At 45.0% G+C, this 21,071-nt stretch overlaps 1 protein-coding gene across 4 annotated transcripts in view; it reads left to right on the forward strand.

The window, feature by feature from the left end:
* Window positions 1-21,071, forward strand: part of ahcyl2b (adenosylhomocysteinase like 2b) — a gene marked incomplete at its 3' end in the record, with an annotated part of 69,067 nt that overhangs the window by 36,318 nt on the left and 11,678 nt on the right. For 2 of the 4 annotated variants that reach the window (XM_079493767.1, XM_079493768.1), the window contains exons 2-6: window positions 13,183-13,291; window positions 16,795-16,938; window positions 19,116-19,216; window positions 19,427-19,529; window positions 19,797-19,891. In XM_079493767.1, coding sequence (XP_079349893.1) covers window positions 13,183-13,291; window positions 16,795-16,938; window positions 19,116-19,216; window positions 19,427-19,529; window positions 19,797-19,891 — 552 coding nt within the window. The remainder of the gene's footprint in view (window positions 1-13,182; window positions 13,292-16,794; window positions 16,939-19,115; window positions 19,217-19,426; window positions 19,530-19,796; window positions 19,892-21,071) is intronic. The other 2 variants (XM_079493769.1, XM_079493770.1) reach the window with 1 other exon arrangement.

Below are 21,071 nucleotides of genomic sequence, written 5' to 3' on the forward strand. Positions count from 1 at the left end.
TCTTATCCCTAGTCACGTATTTGCACTTGGTACTGTATGTGTCATGTTAAATGGTAAATGGTGCATTTATATAGCGCCTTTATCCAAGGCGCTTTACATAGATTGTGCATTACATTCACCCATTCACACCCACATTCATGCACCAATGGCGGCGGAAACCATGCAAGGCACCAACCAGCACATCAGGAGCAATTCGGGGTTCAGTGTCTTGCTCAAGGACACTTCGATACTAACTCTGGGGGAGCCCGGGTTCAAACTGGCAACCTTGCGGTTACCATCCGGCCACTCTACCCCTGAGTCACCGCCGCCATGTTTGGCTACATAGCCGTTATGTGTAAGTTTCAGGCACATGTGAGGAATTGGAAGCTTTTCAGCTGTAGTTCCTGCTTATGGGCAGCCAACCGAGCCACACAGCCACCATGACACATCCCAAACTGAACTCCGTCCACAGCCCTTGGTAATTTATCATGACTTCAACAATGTGGGGCATAAATCGTTGGTTACCTTCAGATTATTGTCTGGTAAACTAGACAAAATGAATCCCAGGAAGTAGTCCATTCCACTTCCACCGTGGTTTCTTTGCGGAAGGTAGTTTTGACTGTCGCGTTGAAGCAGACATCAAGCATTATTTGAATGGATCTGTTCTTAACTGACATGGCTCTGTAAATAGCGGTTGTTAAATGTAATAGACCCTCTTAGGGCAAGGCTACTATTTTTATTTATTTTTGCCTTTATTGATAGATATACAGTAGCTTGACAGGAAACAGGGAGAGAAATGGGGAGAAGACACGCAGCAAAGGTCGTCGTGATCGGGACCCACGACATGCTGTCAGGCTGGATTACCAGCCTAGGCGCCTGGACCGCTAGGCCGGCCTGGGCCAGGGCAAGTCTTACTATGACTGGCTCAGTCGGTGATGACACCAGCATACCGACAGCCAATCGTAAGCTTCTTCTCAGACTTCTCTGGCTATGCCGACCTATCGACCGCCCTCTTTTAATTCCCTTTGTCCCATTTTCAAGAGATCTGGTTTATTTTATTTTGTATTTTTGGGGGCTTTTTCTGCCTTTATTGATAGATTGCAATAGGTTGACAGGTAATGGGGGGAGAGATGGAGGGGGTTGACACGCAGCAAAGGTCATTGGGATCGGGAGTCGAACCCGAGACACGCTGGATTACCAGCCTAGGTGCCCGGACAGCTAGGCCGGCCCGGACGTTGGGGCTTTTCTGCCTTTATTGGACCTTTTTTTTTTAAATAGTTCAAATAGCCGAACTACAAGCTCACAACATGTCGATGTAGTTAGGCTAGTTGAACTAGGTTTTTCAAAATAGTAAAAATGGCAAATAAGATTAGGGGTAAGGGGTGCCGCAAAATAGGGCCCTACATGTGGTATGCACCTTAACCACTAGGCCATCAGTGCCCCAGAAAGCTGGTTGATGGAACCATCTCATCTTATTCCCCCTCTCTGTGGCTGTCTGGTACATCATGTCATCATTGTAACAAGGGAGCATCAGTCCTCCTTGATTTCTATCGTTGGCCACAGAATGAAAAAGTCAATTTCTCTGTTTCTGTCCAACGAAATTACTGGTTTGTGTGATTGATCCTCCCATTCCTTTTTTTCTGTCTGCAGGCCTCCATTAGTGACACGGCACACAAGTGCCCTTTCGATGCCTGCTAAATTCAATAACCACGTTTTGAGCATCGAGGACCTTACTGATAACTGTATTATTAGTTTTCTTTTCAAGTTTTGCCTGGCAACAAAATAATTCCCCGTTGAAATGACTCATCCCTGCATTTGCAATAAGCCCCGTCTGATTCGGTCTGAGAGTCCCACTGAGATTTGCAATCTGTCCCCCTTCTCCTCATCCCTCTTCCTCTGTGTGTCCATGCACGCACATGCACATGCACGCACACACACACACACACACACACACACACACACACACACACACACACACACCCACATCTCTGTGTTGGTTCTCTCTCTCGCACAAACCTTCGCTGTGTCCCCAGCACTTACTCCGCAGGCTGCCCTAAAACACACATCGGTATCATATCTCACGTTTCCCACCAACTGCTGCCCGGTACATCTGTGCTTGTGTGTTTTGTTTTCCGTTCTCTGCCTGCCGCAGTGGGGGCTGACTGAGTTGTTTCTTTTTCGTTGTCGTTTTATTTAATTTCAGCTGTTGGGTCCCGATGTTGCCCTGTTGCCCCTGACTGCAGAGTGCAGACCCCCACAGTGTTCGTAGCTAGGTTGTTCTCAGCATGCAGCCGGGGGCCTCCGTGCCCCGTCCTGTCTCTTCTGTTACAGAACGCCTCAAATCCACCATACTGTACCTCCTAATGAGGTCGGGACACTTACCAAAATACAAAGAAACAAACGAACCCTTCATGTTTTGGGTCAGGTAGGATTTACGTTTGCATCTATTAGGGATGCACGATCATTGTCTGCCCCGATACTTATCGTCCCGATATCAGGAATTATTATTTGACATCATCCCGATAAATCAACATTATGAATAGCTCCAATAATATATTGTGTATATATATATATATATATATATTCTTTATTTTATATATTTTCATATGCTTGCAGTTCTGATAAATGATTTGTTTTATCTGCTGACAAAGCACCCAGAGGCTTTTGGATCTTTTTGAGTGGTGCAGCCACTCCATTGCCCAGCACTGTGTGTCCCTGGCTGGGTCCGTCCGAGCACTTAAATAGCGTTAGAGCATGTGTTCACCACCAAGTGGTGACACACACACACACAGGTCAGGGAGGAGGGCTAGTACAGTACAGTACAGTACAGTACAGTACAGTACAGTACAGTACAGTACAGTACAGTACAGTACAGTACAGTACAGTACAGTACAGTACAGTACCACTCACTTCGGGTCTGATTTTAAAGTGTCATAGGTATGATATACTCAGTCTATACTGTATTTGTAATTCGGTCTTGAGAAGCAGGAAGTTATCTATCAGTATCAAATCAATATCGTGCATCCCTATATTTAAGTGTGATTTGTGCCATTGATGTGTGGTGACATAGTTTACATTGCACAGAGAATCAAAGGAGTAGCTACGATACTACGAGTATCTGTCTGTCACAGAACAGATGATGTGTCACTTTTCAACAGCGTGGTCTAGTGGTTTTTCGCTCTGTCCTGCAATTGTCCTCAAAATAGAAAGAGTTGCTTCCTTTCTGTCTCACTTCCTTTAAGAAAGATTAGTATGAGGGGAATATCTGTCGTTAAGGCAATTGGATACCGGTGCCTCAAAGTGGGCAGACGTCCTCTAGTACTCGCACTAAAAACATTGTCAGCCATGAGCTTAGCCTGTTGGCAAATAATCAAGTAGTACGTCATCGCCTATTGTTGGCCAAGTTAGAGAAGAATGCTGACATTTTGGAATTTCCACCTGATCTTCTGCATTTGGGGTGAGAGGTCCTTACTGCGGTTAAAATTGTCTTTGTTTCTTGCTACTAACTCGTTGGGAGGACGGTTCTGCCAAGTGTATGTGCGTCCTCAAGTCTCACTGCTTCCACTGAGGCCTGCGTTGACACTCCCAGGCTGCAGGGCTTGAAAGAAAGAAATCAAAGAAATCCCCGACTTCAATACTCGCTTTCGCTTTCCCATTTACCCCTTCTGTCTCACCACAGAGCACTAAATGTGGTCTGGCAGCTATTGAAGCAGAGAGAGAAGGCTGTTTTGGCTAGCTAGCCTGGCATGCACCCTGGTGGCTGCTGGCACTGTGTGGCATGGCGGGTGCCGTGCTGCAGAGTGCTGACCCTATTCATGGTGCCACTGTGTGGCATGGCGGGTGCCGTGCTGCAGAGTGCTGACCCTATTCATGGTGGCGATAGGTGATGCGTGGCAGTCGTGGACATTTTCCAGTGCTTCGAGTTTGGCATGCACTATAAGGACGATAAGTCTTAGAACCTGAGATTCAGAACCTGAGATTCAGAATTATGGTCTTTTCTCAGCCTGGTCCGATTACAATTGGGTGATGCTGAGAGATCAATGAGAGCATTTATGTTTGTCACCTGTCACCACACTAGGATGTGTGAGACTGTGTTGTGTTTGCGCCAGTGATACCGACACCCATGTTCGGTCAGAGGTAGCCTGTGTGTGTGTGTGTGTGCGTGCGTGCGTGCGTGCGTGCGTGCGTGCGTGCGTGCGTGCGTGCGTGCGTGCGCGCTCCCCATTTTCAACTGTTTTTATTGTATTTTCACACTTGCTTTGGCAATGTAAACATGTTTTCTCATGCCAATAAAGCTCCTTTGAATTGAATTGAGATAGTATTGGTGTCAGACAGGTTGTGAGTGCGACCTTGCGTGTAGGTGCTTGTAATTTGAACACCACAGCCAGGAGTACAAACATTGCGTGTGTGTGAGATGTGCTGTCTCGTTTATACAACCATGGAAAAAGGCACACCCACACACACACACACACACAGTCACACACACACACACAGTCACACACACACACACACACAGGATCATTTGTCTCATTTGCACCTCAGATGTGTCTTATTTATTTATCTCTCGTTAGCTCCGTCTTACACATACACATACGCGAATGCCACACACAAATAGATTGTTTTGACATTAGCAACTGAGGGCAAATTCTGTTTATAAAGACACTCTCTTGTCTCGTTATGTCAAAAAGGTTGCCGACCCCTGCTCTAGACCATGTCAAGGACCCCCACATTGATATTTATTTGGCCACGGACCCCCAACTGAAAATGTTTAGTTCCAGGGAGACTCTCAGAAGAGAATATTTAATAGTTAAATGTTATGAAATTATTCAAACATTTCCAAACATTTCCAATATTAAAAAAAAAAAAAAAATAGCAGATGACCTTATAGACAAGCTAATTTCGAATAGCCAACATTTAAATGGATAACATGATTGTTATGCTCTATTGACTAGCTATTTCAGCAAATAGCTATTTTAGGCGAGTAGGTTTGGTGTAAAGGTGGGAGAAACTTAATTAAGTACAGACCCCTTGGTGATCCCTGTAGTATATAGGTTTTAAGGGGTTAAAAATCTGTGTAAGTGCACATGAGCATTAATAAAATCCCTCCCAAGCGCTCGTGTGCGGCTGTGCGCGCACACACACACACACACACACACACACACACACACACACACACACACACACACACACACACACACCATCCCATTTCTCACCACATCTGTGCTTATTTGTCATCTCTAAATCTCTTGGGCACCCATGTTGACCTGTGCTTGCGTGTGTGTATGTACATGCATGCGATGCATGCGAGTGCGTGCATGCATGTGTGCGCATTCGTGATTTTGTGTAGAAGGCAAGGCATAGAAGATGTGAGGTCACACGCAATGCTTGTATTTCCTGTCGTTTGACCTTTGCACCAGTCATCTTATTTGATTTAAACAAGCACATGAAATTCAATGTTAGGGGTGTGTGTGTGCGTGTGTGAGAGAGAGAGAGAGAAAGAGAGAGAGAACTGTCTTCTTAAGCCCTGCGTCCCCTGAGCTCCATAATGACCCTCAATCCTCCCTGTGAGCCTCCACCATCCAAGTCCTTCATCTGTCCTCGGTCTAGACGCATAGCTAGCACACTGACCCCAAGACACTACTGACCAGTGACCACCACTTCCCTCCTAAATATAGGCTCACTGTGGCTTATCACAGGGGACAGTTGGAATTTCATTCAGTGTGTTTTGTCCTACAGAGTTCACCACGACCACAGTAACTTTGTGTGTTTGCGCGTGTGTTTTGGGGGGAGCTCCCTCTGACTCATGACAAGGTTAAAGTTCAGCGAAATGTCTGTAATGCTGGAGAGAGAATAATGCAATCAATGCCTTATCGATTTCGTTTTGGACGCGGACAAGCTTTTTGTTTTGGGGGATTATTATTTACTACAGCGGCACTCTGTACGTTGTGATGCCCTAACTGAGATTCAACCGAGTGCCGCTCTACGAGCTTGCAGATCTGCTATTTATGAAAAATCGTGAAAGCGTGCAAATAATATGTTCTTTCACAGTGAATGTTTGTAACTCAAATATTTACTTTTGGGGGTCCGTAGAACAAGAACATTTTAGATTGGGGGGGTCTGCGGCCAAATACATATCATTCTGGGGGTCCTTGACATGAAAACGTTTCAGCCACACTGACATAGAAAGTGACACAGGTTTTTTTTATTTCAGAAAACTGTCATGATTTAGAATACATTTGTAGAATCTGGTCTCGGGTCTTAATGAGTTAAAACACAGAGGGCTCTAGTCTATTTTCGTTTTGTTTCAATCTACATCGACACGTTGTGAGCTTGTAGATTGGCTATTTTAACTATTCAATGTTTTTTAAATGTTTTTCAAAATATAAAAAAAGGCAAAGAGGTTTAGGGATAAGGGGTTTAGCATGAAAATAGAGCCCTGAATGTATTGCACCCACAGAGTGCATGTGTATCACAGTCACTGTGTGGGTACAATGAATTACACTTTTACACCAGAGCCCCGCAGTGTGTTCTTTCATATTTGACTACCAACCAGGAGTAGTCACTCAGACCTCCACAGTACACACCTGTGGACTACCGTCTATGCTTGCACCTTACGTTACCACACCTATTGCTCACTCTAAAATCCAATACACCTATTATTATTTTTTTATTAGCTGCAGACTGCAGCTGGCGTTGCTTACTAGCCTGCCAAGCCTGGTTAAGTTGTCTGAAGCAGAGGCAATTGCTGGTAAGGGATGACTCTGTCTGAGTGACTCAACGACTTATCACCCGTTGTCTGCCACAGCCCATAAATAATATCCAGACTGTAAACTGAGAGTTTACAGTGGTTCTCTCAGAGGACTTTACTGTGTAGACCCAAGCCATTTGGCTTGTACCCATAGCAGTGTTCTGTAAGCTGTTTAATCAATAAGGTTCTTTACTTCAGGAGCTTTTCACACTTTAGTTGTCAGTTGTCAAAGTTCATCAACAGAAGTGTTTGATTGTTCATTTGCTTATGTAATTTGTTTGTATTTACAGCCTTTTCAATACTTCCTATTATGCTACAACCTCTATATCAAGGTTACTTTCCATGCTAAACCCCTTATCATTAAACTTCTTTTTTTTTTTTTTTACTATTTTGATTTTTTTTTTTTGAATGGTTCAAATAGCCGATATACAAGCTCAAAACGTGTTGATGTAGATCGGCTAGTTAAACTTTTTTTTTAATTTTTGTTTTTGTTTTTGGCTTTTGTACCTTTATTGATAGTTACAGTGAAGACGGACAGGAAAGAGGGAGGAAGAGGGGGAGAGACATGCAGCAAAGGTCGTCATGAACGGGACTCGAACACGCAACGCGCAGTCAGGCCAGAGCCTATACATTATGTGGCATGTGCCTGGACCTACTAGGCCAGTTGAACAATTTTATTATGTTTTTCAAAATGGTAAGAAACGCAAAGAACTTTGGGATAAGGGGTTTAGCACTGAAGAAAATGGAGCACAAAGACTCAAAGCCTTCTACCCCTAACCCGTCTGCCCTCTGCAAGGGCTCCGTTAAAGAGTGTGATTGACAGAGGGACAAAGGAGTGCTTGTACCTATTATATCTCCACGCATGGACTTCGTACCTCCTACCTGATGCCATTAACCTATACTCAGGGTTTAGTACAGTACATGGGAGGGGTCAGACACCATTTTCTTAGCCTGCCCAATGGTGGCCTGCTCAAAGATGACCTGGGGGATAATGGGAGGTGTAGACAACTAGACATACATACCCATGATCTTCCCTGCCATTTTGGCCAATCTAAGGATGTCAGATCTGTACTTTACTGTTAGGTTTCCAAACCAACTGGTGATAACCATTCCTTACAATTTACTCTATACTAGCTCTATAAAAGATCAACATTATATATCATTCCAACTGGTACTTCTAGTCCTGATACCAGCAACCCCAGGGGCCCCATGAGCTGTGGAACAGTCAACAATTAAACCAGCCGAGAGAGAGAGAGAGAGAGAGAAAGAAAGGGGGGTGAAAGGAAGGAAAACAATTTGTGGCATTGTGTCCACAGCCTGGCGCATGGCTCTGCCAGTTTGGTTTGGATCAGAGAAAAAAGAGTGGAGAGAATGAGAAATAATCCATGACCGTTAATCTTTCGGATACTTCAGAACACACTCAAACAAACTCTTCATCGCTCGCACACTCACTCACACTCACACACACACACACACACACAGACACACACACACACACACACACACACACTCTCATGTAGCCATGCTGAATGAAAGGAAAGATGAACATGGCGTGGAGCCCAGTGTGAACAAGGTAAGGCATGTAAGTGATGGTTTACCACTTTCAAAAAATATTTAAAAAATCTATTTATTACGAATTTACGACAAGTTGTGACATTGACTATTTTTGAATAGCCAAAGCGTAAGGTTAATGAAATAGCCAACCAAGAGACGGGTCGGTCCACACACACAGTCAGAAGCAGGACTACAGTGGTGGGGTTTCCAGTATCTGTTGTTACTGTACAAAGATGCTATGATAATAGATAGGTCGGAGATAGGGCTGTCACCATTACAAATTTAAGTTGACAATTAATTGTCACACAAATAATTGCGATTTAATTGTTTTTTTGCATTAAACATTGGAACGTTACAATTTGTATTTCTGTTTGCCTTTTAGGCATGGACAGATTATGTCTTGTGCCAAGTGTGCATGTGCACAGGGGCCCCCAAAACATCTGAAAACGGCCACTTTAGCCGGGTTTCGATAGAGATGCTACGATCAGGTTTTTTGGGACCGATACCGATCACCGATTGTTTTTCTCATGATCGGCCGATACCGATAGGTTCGATACCGCTACTGATCTTGTGAAATGTTGAAAATTTTAATATTTCAAAAAACTATTATGTCAAAACTGTTCCTTTGTGTGGGGAGGAAGGGGAGAATGTTTAGGCCTGTCACAAAGATGATGATATTATACTGTATATCTGATTGACATTTATACCACTTTAATGGTGTAAAAGACCAGTTTCTCCAGATAGGGTAAATTGCCGATCACAGATAGGGTAAATGCAGATTACCGATCGGAGTGAATATCGGCCGATATGGCCGATCACCGATCGCTGGCTGATTATCGGAGCATCTGTAGTTTTCGATCAACGTTTTTTTCCATTGTCGCACGTTTTTTGAGTGGTGCAACCACTCCTATAGACAGCTATGTGTATCCGTCCCTGGGTCCGTCCCTGGGTCCGTCCCTGGGTCCGTCCCTGGGTCCGTCCCTGGCTGGCTGGCTGTGTACGAGCACGAAAGCTTTGTGGTTTTCACCACAAAGTGTCACTGTTGCGCAACCTAACACACACACACACACACACACACACACACACTCACACACACTCACACTCACACTCACACACTCACACTCACACTCTCACACACATACACACACACATTAACTGTATATATGATGATTTCTGGTGTAACAGTACAGTAGAGGGACCCCCTGGGGACCCCCACACGGTAACTCTGTCATTTCTCGACCGTTTCGGACGCGGGGCGGCTCGCCGAAACCGGGCCGGTAGCCTTGGCGCGTTCCTGTAGGTCTAGAAACCCTGGGTGATGCAGTCTGTCCCTGTTACAATGCGCTAGAAGTTAGAACCCCTGGGAGATGGATTGCTGAGGTGGAGCGCCACACCTACCATCAGCTCCCAGTTCTTGTCTCACGACCTGCCGCACCAAAGCACGCAGAGTTGCCGGTGGCCGGGATCGAACCCATGACATTGTGGTCCCAAGGCGAGTGCTCTGCCGACTGAGGACACAAATAATACTGGTAATAATAATAATGATTAATTATTATACCTCAAGGTAGTGCTGGGTGGGTGATATGACTTTGAAGTCTTATCATGGTATATATTGATCTTACTGTAATACTATTATGTCATGTTTTCTCTGATGTTGCTTATCGACACGATTGTTTTATTTCCTGAAATCAGACTCATGGGAGTTAGAGAGATGGTGATTTTGACAGTTAACCATAGTAAAAGTTAGAGGAACCGGAATCGTTAAAACCCTCAAGGATCCCAACCCCTGTCGCAGCTCAAAACCAAAGGCTCCGCCTCCGAGAGCACAATGGGGAATGTCTTCCAGACTTGCATGCGTGAGGTGAGGTTAGCGTGTTGCTCTGAATATGAAGTTAAAGTTCATGAGGGGAGGAATGGCGTTAGCCTGACGCTGAAGACGTTTTCATTTCCTTTCACTTCATTATTCAGACTGAAAGCCCTTTCCATGGCAGCAGTTTCTCGGATGCCAGGGCGTTGCCAAAGCGGCAGTATTCGGCGATTGGTTCACACCAACCAATCACAATAGTAGCAAAGCAGATGACGTCGTTGTCAATGTGGCTACCCGGTTGCTAACCAAACAAACACGGCAAACGAGCGCTACTAGCATAATTTATAAACAAACGGTAAAATGTCTGTTTCTAAAAACCTGTCTTTTCTGTAAAGAAACATTTATCATTTGGCAATTTAATAGCCAGATCGATACGGTCGCAAGTTACCACAGTGGGAGCAGCCATGTTTGTTGTTTGACGTCATCGAGTTGAAACGACACCGATGGCCAATCAGCCGCTGTATCAGATTTCCGACCGAGTCGAACACCGCCATAGACCGAGTCTAACACCGCCATAGACCGAGTCTAACACCGCCATAGACCGAGTCTAACACCGCCATAGACCGAGTCTAACACCGCCATAGACCGAGTCTAACACCGCCATAGACCGAGTCTAACACCGCCATAGACCGAGTCACCAGACCTAAATCGCCAGAACATGTTTTTTTTAATGGGCGTGGCTAGTGATTCAGGGCTGGAGCCAGGCTAGTTTGGCCCTGCTGCCTGTGGGTCCGTGCAGACTTGTTCCTCTGAGCCCATTACCTCGACACTCAACATGAAAGTGTATTCACTCGCTTTTATTGTTGCTGTGCAGCGCTACATACGAGTTACATTGTAGCTAGTGAACTACTTAGAGCTGTACTAATGTAACTTATTCTAGTGATTACAATGTTATTTTGTTATTTTGTCTGTATGAGTATATTAAAGACAATAGAACATATACAATTGGGGTGGTTGCATTTGGTCTCCCTGCTCTTCTATTATACTGTGTATGTGTGTATATATATATATACAGTATATGTGTGTGTGTGTGTGTATGTATGTGTGTATATATATATATATATACACACATACATACGTGTGTGTGTGTGTGTGTGTGTGTGTGTGTGTGTGTGTGTGTGTGTGTGTGTGTGTGTGTGCGTGTGCGTGTGTGTGTCTGGTTTTTAACATGACGGTCGGTACAATTCTATTTCTCCCCTGAACAAGCAGGCTGACCTTTTTAAGTTCATTGTATTTATTTATGTTTACCACTGAGGGGTGTGTGTGTGTGTGTGCGCGCGGTGACTGCACAGGAGACCCGGGTTTGGTACAGGAAGGTTACGGAGGGTAGCTTTAACATTCTGTACCGTACTGGTGTATCCTTACAAAACCTCTCTTTGTGCTGTGAAGCTTCCTTCCATTGGACGGCGGTAGCCTTCTCTGTCATTAGCTGGAGGAGCTGTGTGTGTGTGTGTGTGTGTGTGTGTGTGTGTGTGTGTGCGTGCGTGACTGCGTGTGCGCATTCATGTCCTGGATATAAATGAAAGGAAAGATCACGACAGACATCGCTGACTCACTATGACGGCTTTGTGGCATCAACTTACACACACACACCGTGTTCTGTTTCATAACGCATTATCACTCCCTGAGTGTTTTACCAAGGTCTTTCTCTCCATCTCTCTCCCCCTCTTTCTCTCCCCCCCCCCCCCTCTCTCTTTCTCTCTCTCTCTCTCTCTCTCTCTCTCTCTCTCTCTCTCTCTCTCTCTCTCTACCCCCCCACTTAAAATCCCATTTCAAGTCCAATCTTCCATCCTACAGCTCAGGGCCGTAACGTAACATTGCTCCTCTCTGAACAACACACAACAAAGTATCCCCCGTGCCTGCCGCTTTGTTAGTCAGCCTGTTAGAAACGTGTCGGCTCCTTTGTCGCCTCCGCAACATCAGACATCTGTGTGGCCGACATAGGGCCCTGTCTGCAACTAGGGCTGTCACGGACTGGTCATGACAATTTACTTAAGAAATTCTAAAATTGCCGACGTGCAAGCTTGCAGTGAGTGACACGCTGCAAGCTTGTAGATCTGCTATTTTTGAATAGCCATCGTATAAATGGATAAAGCTGTTAACATGATTGTGATGCTATTGTTAACGACTCTTGCTGGGGACCCCTTGGAACCCATCAGAACCCATTTTAGAAATGTTCATAGGTGTGTTCAATTAATTGTGCAGCACTAGATCAAAGCCACAGGGCTATTAATGCATAATTTGCACACAGCTTGTCAATGATTGACCCGGACAGCCTAATAGTACATGACCTTAATTAACTCTCCACACACACACTCACACTTCTGCACTCCCAGGATGAACTGACTGTGCGTTTGTCTCTGGTGGCCTTGTTGATGCGCGCTGATAACGGCTTTTCCCATTGTTTTTGCGCACGTTATCTCGCAATGTCGACGTGAACTCATAACAATTATTAGACGTGCCGGGCTGAACTTTAGCCATCTGTGTATGACATTCACAAACCCAACGACAACACAGAGCGGGTTCAAAGCTTTGTGTTGCCCTGGATGGTCGCAAGGTTGGTTTTGACCTCTACCACAGCGCTTCCCCCGCTGCAGTCCTTTCTGGATAACCCATAACAGTTTTCTGAAAAACCTGTTTCTTTATCACTGGTTCTCAAACTATTTCATGTCAAGGACCCCAAAAATTATATGTAATTGGCTGCCGATCCTCATCTGAAAATGTTGTTCCAGGGACCCCCCCAGAAGCAAATATGAGTTATAAATGTTTGCTGTGAAAGAATAAATGGACCATTCAAAAGATTTGCACACATTTTCACGACTTTGATCGGTGCTATGAGCTTGTATATCTGCTATTTTTCAATAGCAAAAGTTTAAAATACTGTTTAAAGTGGTTAAAAGCTGCGGTGACACAAATACGTTCCAGGTCTCAATGGGATGAAGATCTCAAAGGTGTACCCATCCTACCACGTAACCAGTACCAGTTACGTTGAATTCTGATCTCTCTCTCTCTCTCTCTCTCTCTCTGTGAACAGATCCAGTTTGCTGACCAGAAACAGGAGTTTAACAAGCGTCCTACCAAGATTGGACGCCGCTCGCTGTCTCGCTCCATCTCTCAGTCCTCCACAGACAGCTACAGCTCCGGTACACATGCACGCACAGACATTCGTTCATTTTCTTCATTGTACTTGCATTGAATTGAAATTTGGAATCCTAATTTTGGAATATTTATTTATTACCTTACTTTAAACCGTCCTTTACTAGGCTTTTAACGATTTCCTGGTGCCTTAACGATTCCCTCGTTAACGGTCCGGTCCGATACTGGTCTTTAACCCATTTTGGGATTTTGTTTCAAGCATTCTGTTATACTTTAGCTATTGAAAAATAGCAGATCTACAAGCTCATAGCGCGCCACCGAGTGGCGCGCTATGAACTTGTAGGTCTGCTATTTTTGAAAAATTGTAAAAATGCGGCACAAATCTTTGAATAGGTATATATTCTTTCAGAGCGAACGTTTTTTTTTATTTCTACGTCAGGCCTAAATGGGTTAACTCTGAGTGTACAAATGGACACTTATGGATTGGAACCCTTACGGGTACATTTGGTTCCTTGTAAATAAAACGCTTTGTGAACCACTGGTATTGTAATTGCATAGCAGTGAAGTCCACATACCACCAGCTCTCTGACTGTCGGTGTGATGAACCGCTTCCAAATGTGATCAATGTTGTGCTCCTGTCCCCCCGCTTCCCGATGGATGCCTACCCTGCGTTCAAGCAGTAAGCCCAGCGTCTGTCATTCTGTGTTTCTGTTTGTAATGACTTTGGGTCAGAACTCTCTAAGGGCTCTATTTTCATCCCTTATTTCTAAACTTCTTTGACTTTTTTTTACTATTTTGAAAAACATTTTTGAATAGTTCAACTAGCCAATCTACAAGCTCACAACGTGTCGATGTAGATTGGCTAGTTGAACTATTCAAAAATGTTTTTAGGATAGGGTATCCCTAAAAAATGTTTAGGGATAAGGGGTTTAGCATGGATGAAAATGGAGCCGTAAGACTTTATTTATTGTCGCACCTTAAAAAACTTTACAGTAAAAAAGGGTGAACTTCATTTCAGGGCTCCTCAGACTTTATTTTATTTATTAATAAAATAAAACAGTATACTACTATAAAAACAACATCACAATAAAAACCTAAAGGGTCCCAATGTAAATATTGTGGATGTGCTACTTTTGATGCTTTTGTGTGACGCAAGTAGGGCGTTAATTTACAAAAAGAAACACACACACAATGTCCAAACACAGAGGTTTCTGGACAATTAACAACACAAGGTGAAGACAATACCAGCCATGCTGTTACAGAGCTGCTAAATAAATAGACGTAGAGCCCACCATGCACAGACAGACAGACAGACAGACAGACACACACACAGACACACACACTTTGTGACACTGCTCGTCACACAGAGATGAGCACAGACACACAGAGTGGGCCCATGTTTACCAGCTCATATCAGTGCTACACTTATCAAGCTTTAGTGTTTGTCATGACATGCTGCCATTACTACACTTCCTTCTTGAACCTTGACCCACACACCCTTGGAGACGGTACACAGTAAAGTCGTCAGTGGTTATTTGACTCTGAGAGTGTACAAATGTAACTTAGCTTTTTGTTATATTTGTATAGCGTTAGAGATGGATGAATTGACTCCTCTCCACGTGGCTTCTCCTCTCCTCGACCGCCGATTGCAGATGATTTGATCAAAAATGCTAAATGTTCCAAATCGATCTGAAAAAGAGAGAAAAGAAAAGAAAAAAACCAAAACAAAATAAAGACATGACTTGATTTATCCATATGAGCCACATGTTTTAACCTTTTAGCTAATGTAGATCAGCTACCGTATTCTTGAACATTTAAAATATATATCGGGGCATTTAGGCTGCGTAATTGCCGACACTGTCGGGTTGTCAGTTTTCTGAAAAAACTATGTTTTCTATATTAGTGGTTCTCGGGAGCCCCAAAATTAGATATAATTGTCCCCATCTGAAAATGTGTTGTTCCAGGGACCCTCCCAGAAGCAAAGATACGCGGTATAAACGTTCGCGGCGAAAGAATATATATTCAATTTGTGCCACATTTTCCTGATTTTCTTTTTTCAGCAGATCTACAAGCTTGTGGCGCGACACTCTGTGCCATGCTATGAGCTTGTATATCTGCTATTTTTCAACGGCTAAAATTTCAAATGATGGTTAAAGTGGTCAACAGCTAAGGTGACACAGATGCGTTCCAGGTCTTAATGGGTTTTAAACATGGTTCAGAGTTTATGGTCCATGTCAGAGTGGCCCACACAGCCTGTGGCTCTTCCACTAGCCCCGTTTATAACATGATGATGAGTTAACCTGCGTCGGCTGCTGCCCTCTCTGCAAACACTGGCACTGGGTTTGTAAAACAAACGCAATGGGAGCAGACGGACAGATGTTCGGTTAGAGGCCCTCAGGACATACGGCACAAACAAGCTCTATTTATATAATGCCCATTTACTGGTAACACAAGCATGATACTTAATGCTTCTGTTTATATCTTTATCTGTCATAGCCCCCAAATTGTGGAATGAGCTCCCCTCCCATGTCAAACTGACCCCCACCATGCACCATCGAGACTTTAAAATCTTGCCTTAAGACCCACCTTTACACCTTGGCTGTTAATTCCGTTTTTGTTCTTTTTTAATGTGTGGTCTTGCTGTTGTTTCTATGTTTTACGGTGTACAGTATTTAGCTTTTTAACTTTCTGTACAGCGCTTTGTAAACCTTGAGTTGTAGAACAAATAAAGGGAAGCTCCGCACACTCAAATCTTTGCAGTGTGCACAATCAATATATTTATTTGCAAGCTTCCGGTCTATACTGACCTTAGTTTCTCGCATTTGCGCACAATGGACCACTGGTTAACATCAGTGCCGTTGTCACTCAGTCATCTGTAAAGATGACAGAGCATGTGGTGTACTGTACCTGCCCTTATGGTACGTTTCTCTGGGTAATGCTTCATTTACAGTATACAGCATTACTCTATGGCGGGCTTAAAGGCACTGATTCAGCATTTGGGTTCATTCGATGGTCACATGAATATATTAATTGGAGTGTTTGTGTGTGTGTGTGTGTGTGTGTGTGTGTTGTGCGAGTGTGTGTGTGTGTGTTTCCCCCAACCTTTTCACTTCCATGTTCTCTCTCCTTCTCCACTCTTGCTCTTCCCAGGAGCTTCGCCTCCTTCTCTCTCCGTTGCATTCCGTCCGTCCGTCTGTCCATCTTGTCTTCCTCCCTGTACTTCTTTTCTCTCCTTCTCTTTGTGTGTCCTCCTCTACCTTGCTTTGCTTGCTCATTCTTTTCCCCTCTTGCCCCCCCCCCCCTCTTCCCCACAGGGTTGGTGCAGTCACGGAAAAGTCATGGAATTTGATAACTTGACTTTTTCATGCCAGAAATGCCCATCCCTTCTTTATAAGACTCACTTCGATTCATGGTAGAATATATTGGGAAGTTGTGGATTTAAAATAAAAAAGTGTACTGTGGTACAGCTCAAGGACGGGCTTTTTGTTTGCCTGCGTGTTGAAACATTGACCAGAAGTGAACATAAATTCGCTGTGTTTGTTTGTTGCAGCGGCATCGTACACAGACAGCTCAGACGATGAGACGTCTCCCCGAGACAAACAGCAGAAGAACTCCAAGGGGAACGGAGACTTCTGCATCAAGAACATCAAACAGTCCGACTTCGGGCGCAGGGAGATCGAAATCGCAGAGCAAGGTGTGTGTGTGCGCGCGTGTGTGTGTGTGCGTGCGTGCGTGCGTGCGTGCGTGCGTGCGTGCGTGCGTGCGTGCGTGCGCGTGTGCGTGTGTGTGTGTTTGAGCCCCTGTTATCTTCAACATATTCCTCACAGCAGTTACACTCATCTCCCATAAATAAACTTCTGGAGAACACAAATGGAGTCAGCATTAATTTCCGTCTGGATGGAAACCTATTTAACACCCGGCGCCTTCAGGCATCCACCAAGACTACTGCCCTCCAAGTCCGCAAACTCCAGTATGCGGATGACTGCACGCTGATTGCTCACTCCCCCGAGTCCCTTCAGCATGCCCTCAATGTGTTAGCTGCCACCTACAGAGCTGTAGGCCTTCAGGTCAACATCAAGAAGACACAAAGACCAACCAAGCTCTGCACACACTCCCACACCGGTCCGTTTCCATAGACAACACCCCTATGGAAACGGTACCCCACTTCAAATACCTCGGCAGCATCCTCTCAGACAGTTGTAACGTTGACGCAGACATCCAAGCCCGCATCAACCTTGCCTCAGCCGTGTTTGGTCGTCTAAGATCACGGGTCTTCACCAATAAGAACTTGAAGGCATCAACCAAGGCAGCAGTGTACCAGGCAGTATGTGTGTCCACACTACTGTATGGCTCTGAAGCCTGGACGCCATACATACGATCCCTAGAGGCTTTTCACGTCCGCTGTCTGAGAAGGATATTGGGCATCACATGGGAACACCACATAACCTATGAAGAAATGTACAATCGCACCAACTCTTCCAGCATGGAGGTGATTCTGGCACGCAGACAACTTCGCTGGCTAGGTCATGTGGTCCGCCTGCAGTCCGGCTACCTCGACATATCCTCTACGGCCAACGAGACACCTGACGCTCCTCCTGCCTCGCAGGTGTCTCCCACCTGGAGGTGGAGACATCCCTGAGACGCGCAGAGAAGCGCAGGCAGTGGCATGAGCGCTCTGCAAGGACTGTCCAACCAGGTTCAACACACATCTGCCCCACGTGTGGAAACGTGTGCGGATCAAGAAGTGGTCTAAACAGACACATGAGGGCGCATGAGCACACCAAGTGCTAAACCCCCCCACTACCCCCAGGAGATATGAAGTCATCGTGTGTGTGTGTGTGTGTGTGTGTGTGTGTGTGTGTGTGTGTGTGTGTGTGTGTGTGTGTGTGTGTGTGTGTGTGCGTGTGCGTGTGCGTGTGCGCGTGCGAGCGAGCGGCGGATGAGAAGTCCGAAATGAAGAGCTTAGTATATCCATCAGATCAAAACCACGGAGAGCGCCCTGGATTAGGAGAGACGAGGCATTCTTTCTGCCGCGCTAACAGCTAAGTGAACGGGACGCTAATATGAACGAAGAGCGAAGCGTACGGTGGCCTTAGAGTCTCACTCAAAAATAAAAAAGGACAAAATTCAGAATATTATTCTCTCGCCTGATAGCATTGACAGGGCCGGATTAACACCTCTGAGGGCCCCTGGGCACTGAAGCTCGAAGGGCCCCCCCCCTTCGTGCGCGCAACATTTTTGCTGTTTTGGAGCCGTTTTGGGGCAGTTTTATGCCGTTATATTGGCCTATTTCCGGTCGCCTACCCCCCCCAGAGTGACAGCCAATCTAGCGCATTGTTGCTGCTTTACACACAATTGCACTTTTTAGCTGCCCTTCTCACCAACAATAAAACACTAATCTTTTTAGACACCATTTATTTCATTCGGATTAGCAGGGAAATTTTCTGTGGAGCAAAAAAAAAAAAATCTAAACTTTTTTTTTTTTTTTTTTTTTTGAGGGGCCCCTGGTGCCCAAGGGCCCCTGGGCACGTGCCCAAAGTGCCCATATGGTAGATCCGGCCCTGAGCATTGAGGATGCGCTAGGACGTGTACACACGTCCTATGCATCCGTCGATTGGATATGACATTTCCAGACGTCCTACGGATGGAATGTGTTAATTGAGCACGTATAGTGCCAGCTTCAAATGGACCCTGTGGGCCGCACGCTTGCACGCATGGCGCACGCACGCACACACAACGTGAGCATTAGTCACATCAACAGCTGTGCAATTAGGTGGGCAAGTGAAATGCAAAATTCCGGGAAGAATATAAATAGTCATTCGCTGTATTTCTAAAATCTCTCTCTCTCTCTCTCTCTCTCTCTCTCCCCAGAGATGCCAGCCTTGATGGCTCTGAGGAAGCGAGCCCAGGGAGAGAAGCCCCTGGCGGGAGCTAAGGTGGTGGGCTGCACCCACATCACCGCCCAGACTGCTGTAAGTAGAACACCCCCCCCCCCCCCCCCCCCCCCCCCATTGGTTGACAAAATTGTCAAAATATTTATTTTTACTCATCATAGCTTTGTTTTTAATTTAGCTTTCGCCCGTGAAAAAAGGTCGTCGACGGACACGTTTCCTCATAGTTTCAGTCAAGGAAATAAATGAACACTGCAGTCAAGTGGACTAACTGCCTCTCCTCTCTGCCAGGTGTTGATGGAGACATTGTCTGCGTTGGGGGCTCAGTGCAGGTGGGCGGCCTGTAACATCTACTCCACCCAGAACGAGGTGGCTGCAGCCCTCGCTGAGGGAGGTACGACCTCTCTGCCACCACACCCACCCTTCAGCTCCACCCTTATACCCCCCCCTGCCCCCTCCTTTTTTGGTTGAGAAAAAGTTGAGAAAAAGTTGAGAAAATAGCAGATCTACATAATACAAGCAACGCCACGCAACGCCACGTGTTGTGAACTTGTAGATCGCCTATTTTTTGCATGTGTTGCATGACAAAGTATACAGTTCTGAAGTTCATATATCCATTCGTTGATATATAGAAATAAAAATTATCTTCCTCTGCCTGCAGGTTTCAGTGTGTTTGCGTGGAAGGGAGAGTCAGAGGATGACTTCTGGTGGTGCATCGACCGCTGTGTCAACCTGGAGGGCTGGCAGCCCAATATGGTACCTTAACATGACACACACACACACACACACACTTTCAACCCCACTGGTTCAGCTACCGCCACCACGAGGCAAGCATACAGTAGGAAAACGCACGCTAACTCACTCACTCACACATTATCCAGTTACTAGTCTTGCGTAGCCAGACAACCATTCCACAATCTCTGAATTGTCTGGGACTACACCTCCCGAAATCCGAGTAACTGTTTGTCATTTCCATTCACAAAAATATATGTTAAAATATCTTTAGAGCTTTTTATTTTATTTCCATTATATCTATTTATATTAGGATAAATTTGCGTGACTGTAAAGCTGAAACGGAAGTGGAGCTCATGATCAGAGCTTCCATGCTCTAGACTGTATGACGGAAGTATTAGAAAATTGCGAGAGGCGACACTATCCAGTTAGTGATGCAACTTGACCTTGATTGTGACCCACTGTAGACCTTTGACAAAATCAAACGGATTGGGGCTAAAACATAACCCCTGTCCCCTGCTGTACACACACACACACACACACACACACACACACACACACACACACACACACACACACACACACACACACACACACACGCAGAACACATTTAACATCTTTATTTGCATTCACATTTAACAAGAGATTTCTTGAACACAAACGATAGTAGATGCGCAAACTTGGAAAACTCAACAAGTGCTTCAGGATACAGATCACGGGTACAGGAAGCATCGCCTTCTCCATACAGTATATGGCGACTGCCAATTATTGCAGACACTGAACAGAATTTTGCCAATGCCTTTGCTCTCGGCTTGGGTATTCCTGCAATCTGCAGGCTCCTCATGACTGATTTATGGACATTACCGAGGCTTCCAAATTTAGTTTACATTTGTAGCCAAGCTGTATAATAGCATCCTTAAGACGTTGGTACTTAAGCACCTTGGTAAGGAGGAATGCCTCTTCCAGACTGGTCAAATGTACATGCCACTTCCAAAATGGTCACTTCTCTACTGTCCTCATCAACAACAACAATCTGGTGTATTAGCTGTGACATCTGAAAAGGCATCATTTTCATTATTGTGCATGAACATGGCAGTTGAAACATGTGAGTGCTTATACATTTCGGCAGATGATGAAACATATGAACTTATGTCCTTAGCTAATAGGTCAACAATTATGTCGTGCCTAGCAATGTACATTCCCT

This window comes from Electrona antarctica, assembly GCF_951216825.1.
Source record: "Electrona antarctica genome assembly, chromosome: 23".
Lineage (NCBI taxonomy): Eukaryota > Metazoa > Chordata > Actinopteri > Myctophiformes > Myctophidae > Electrona > Electrona antarctica.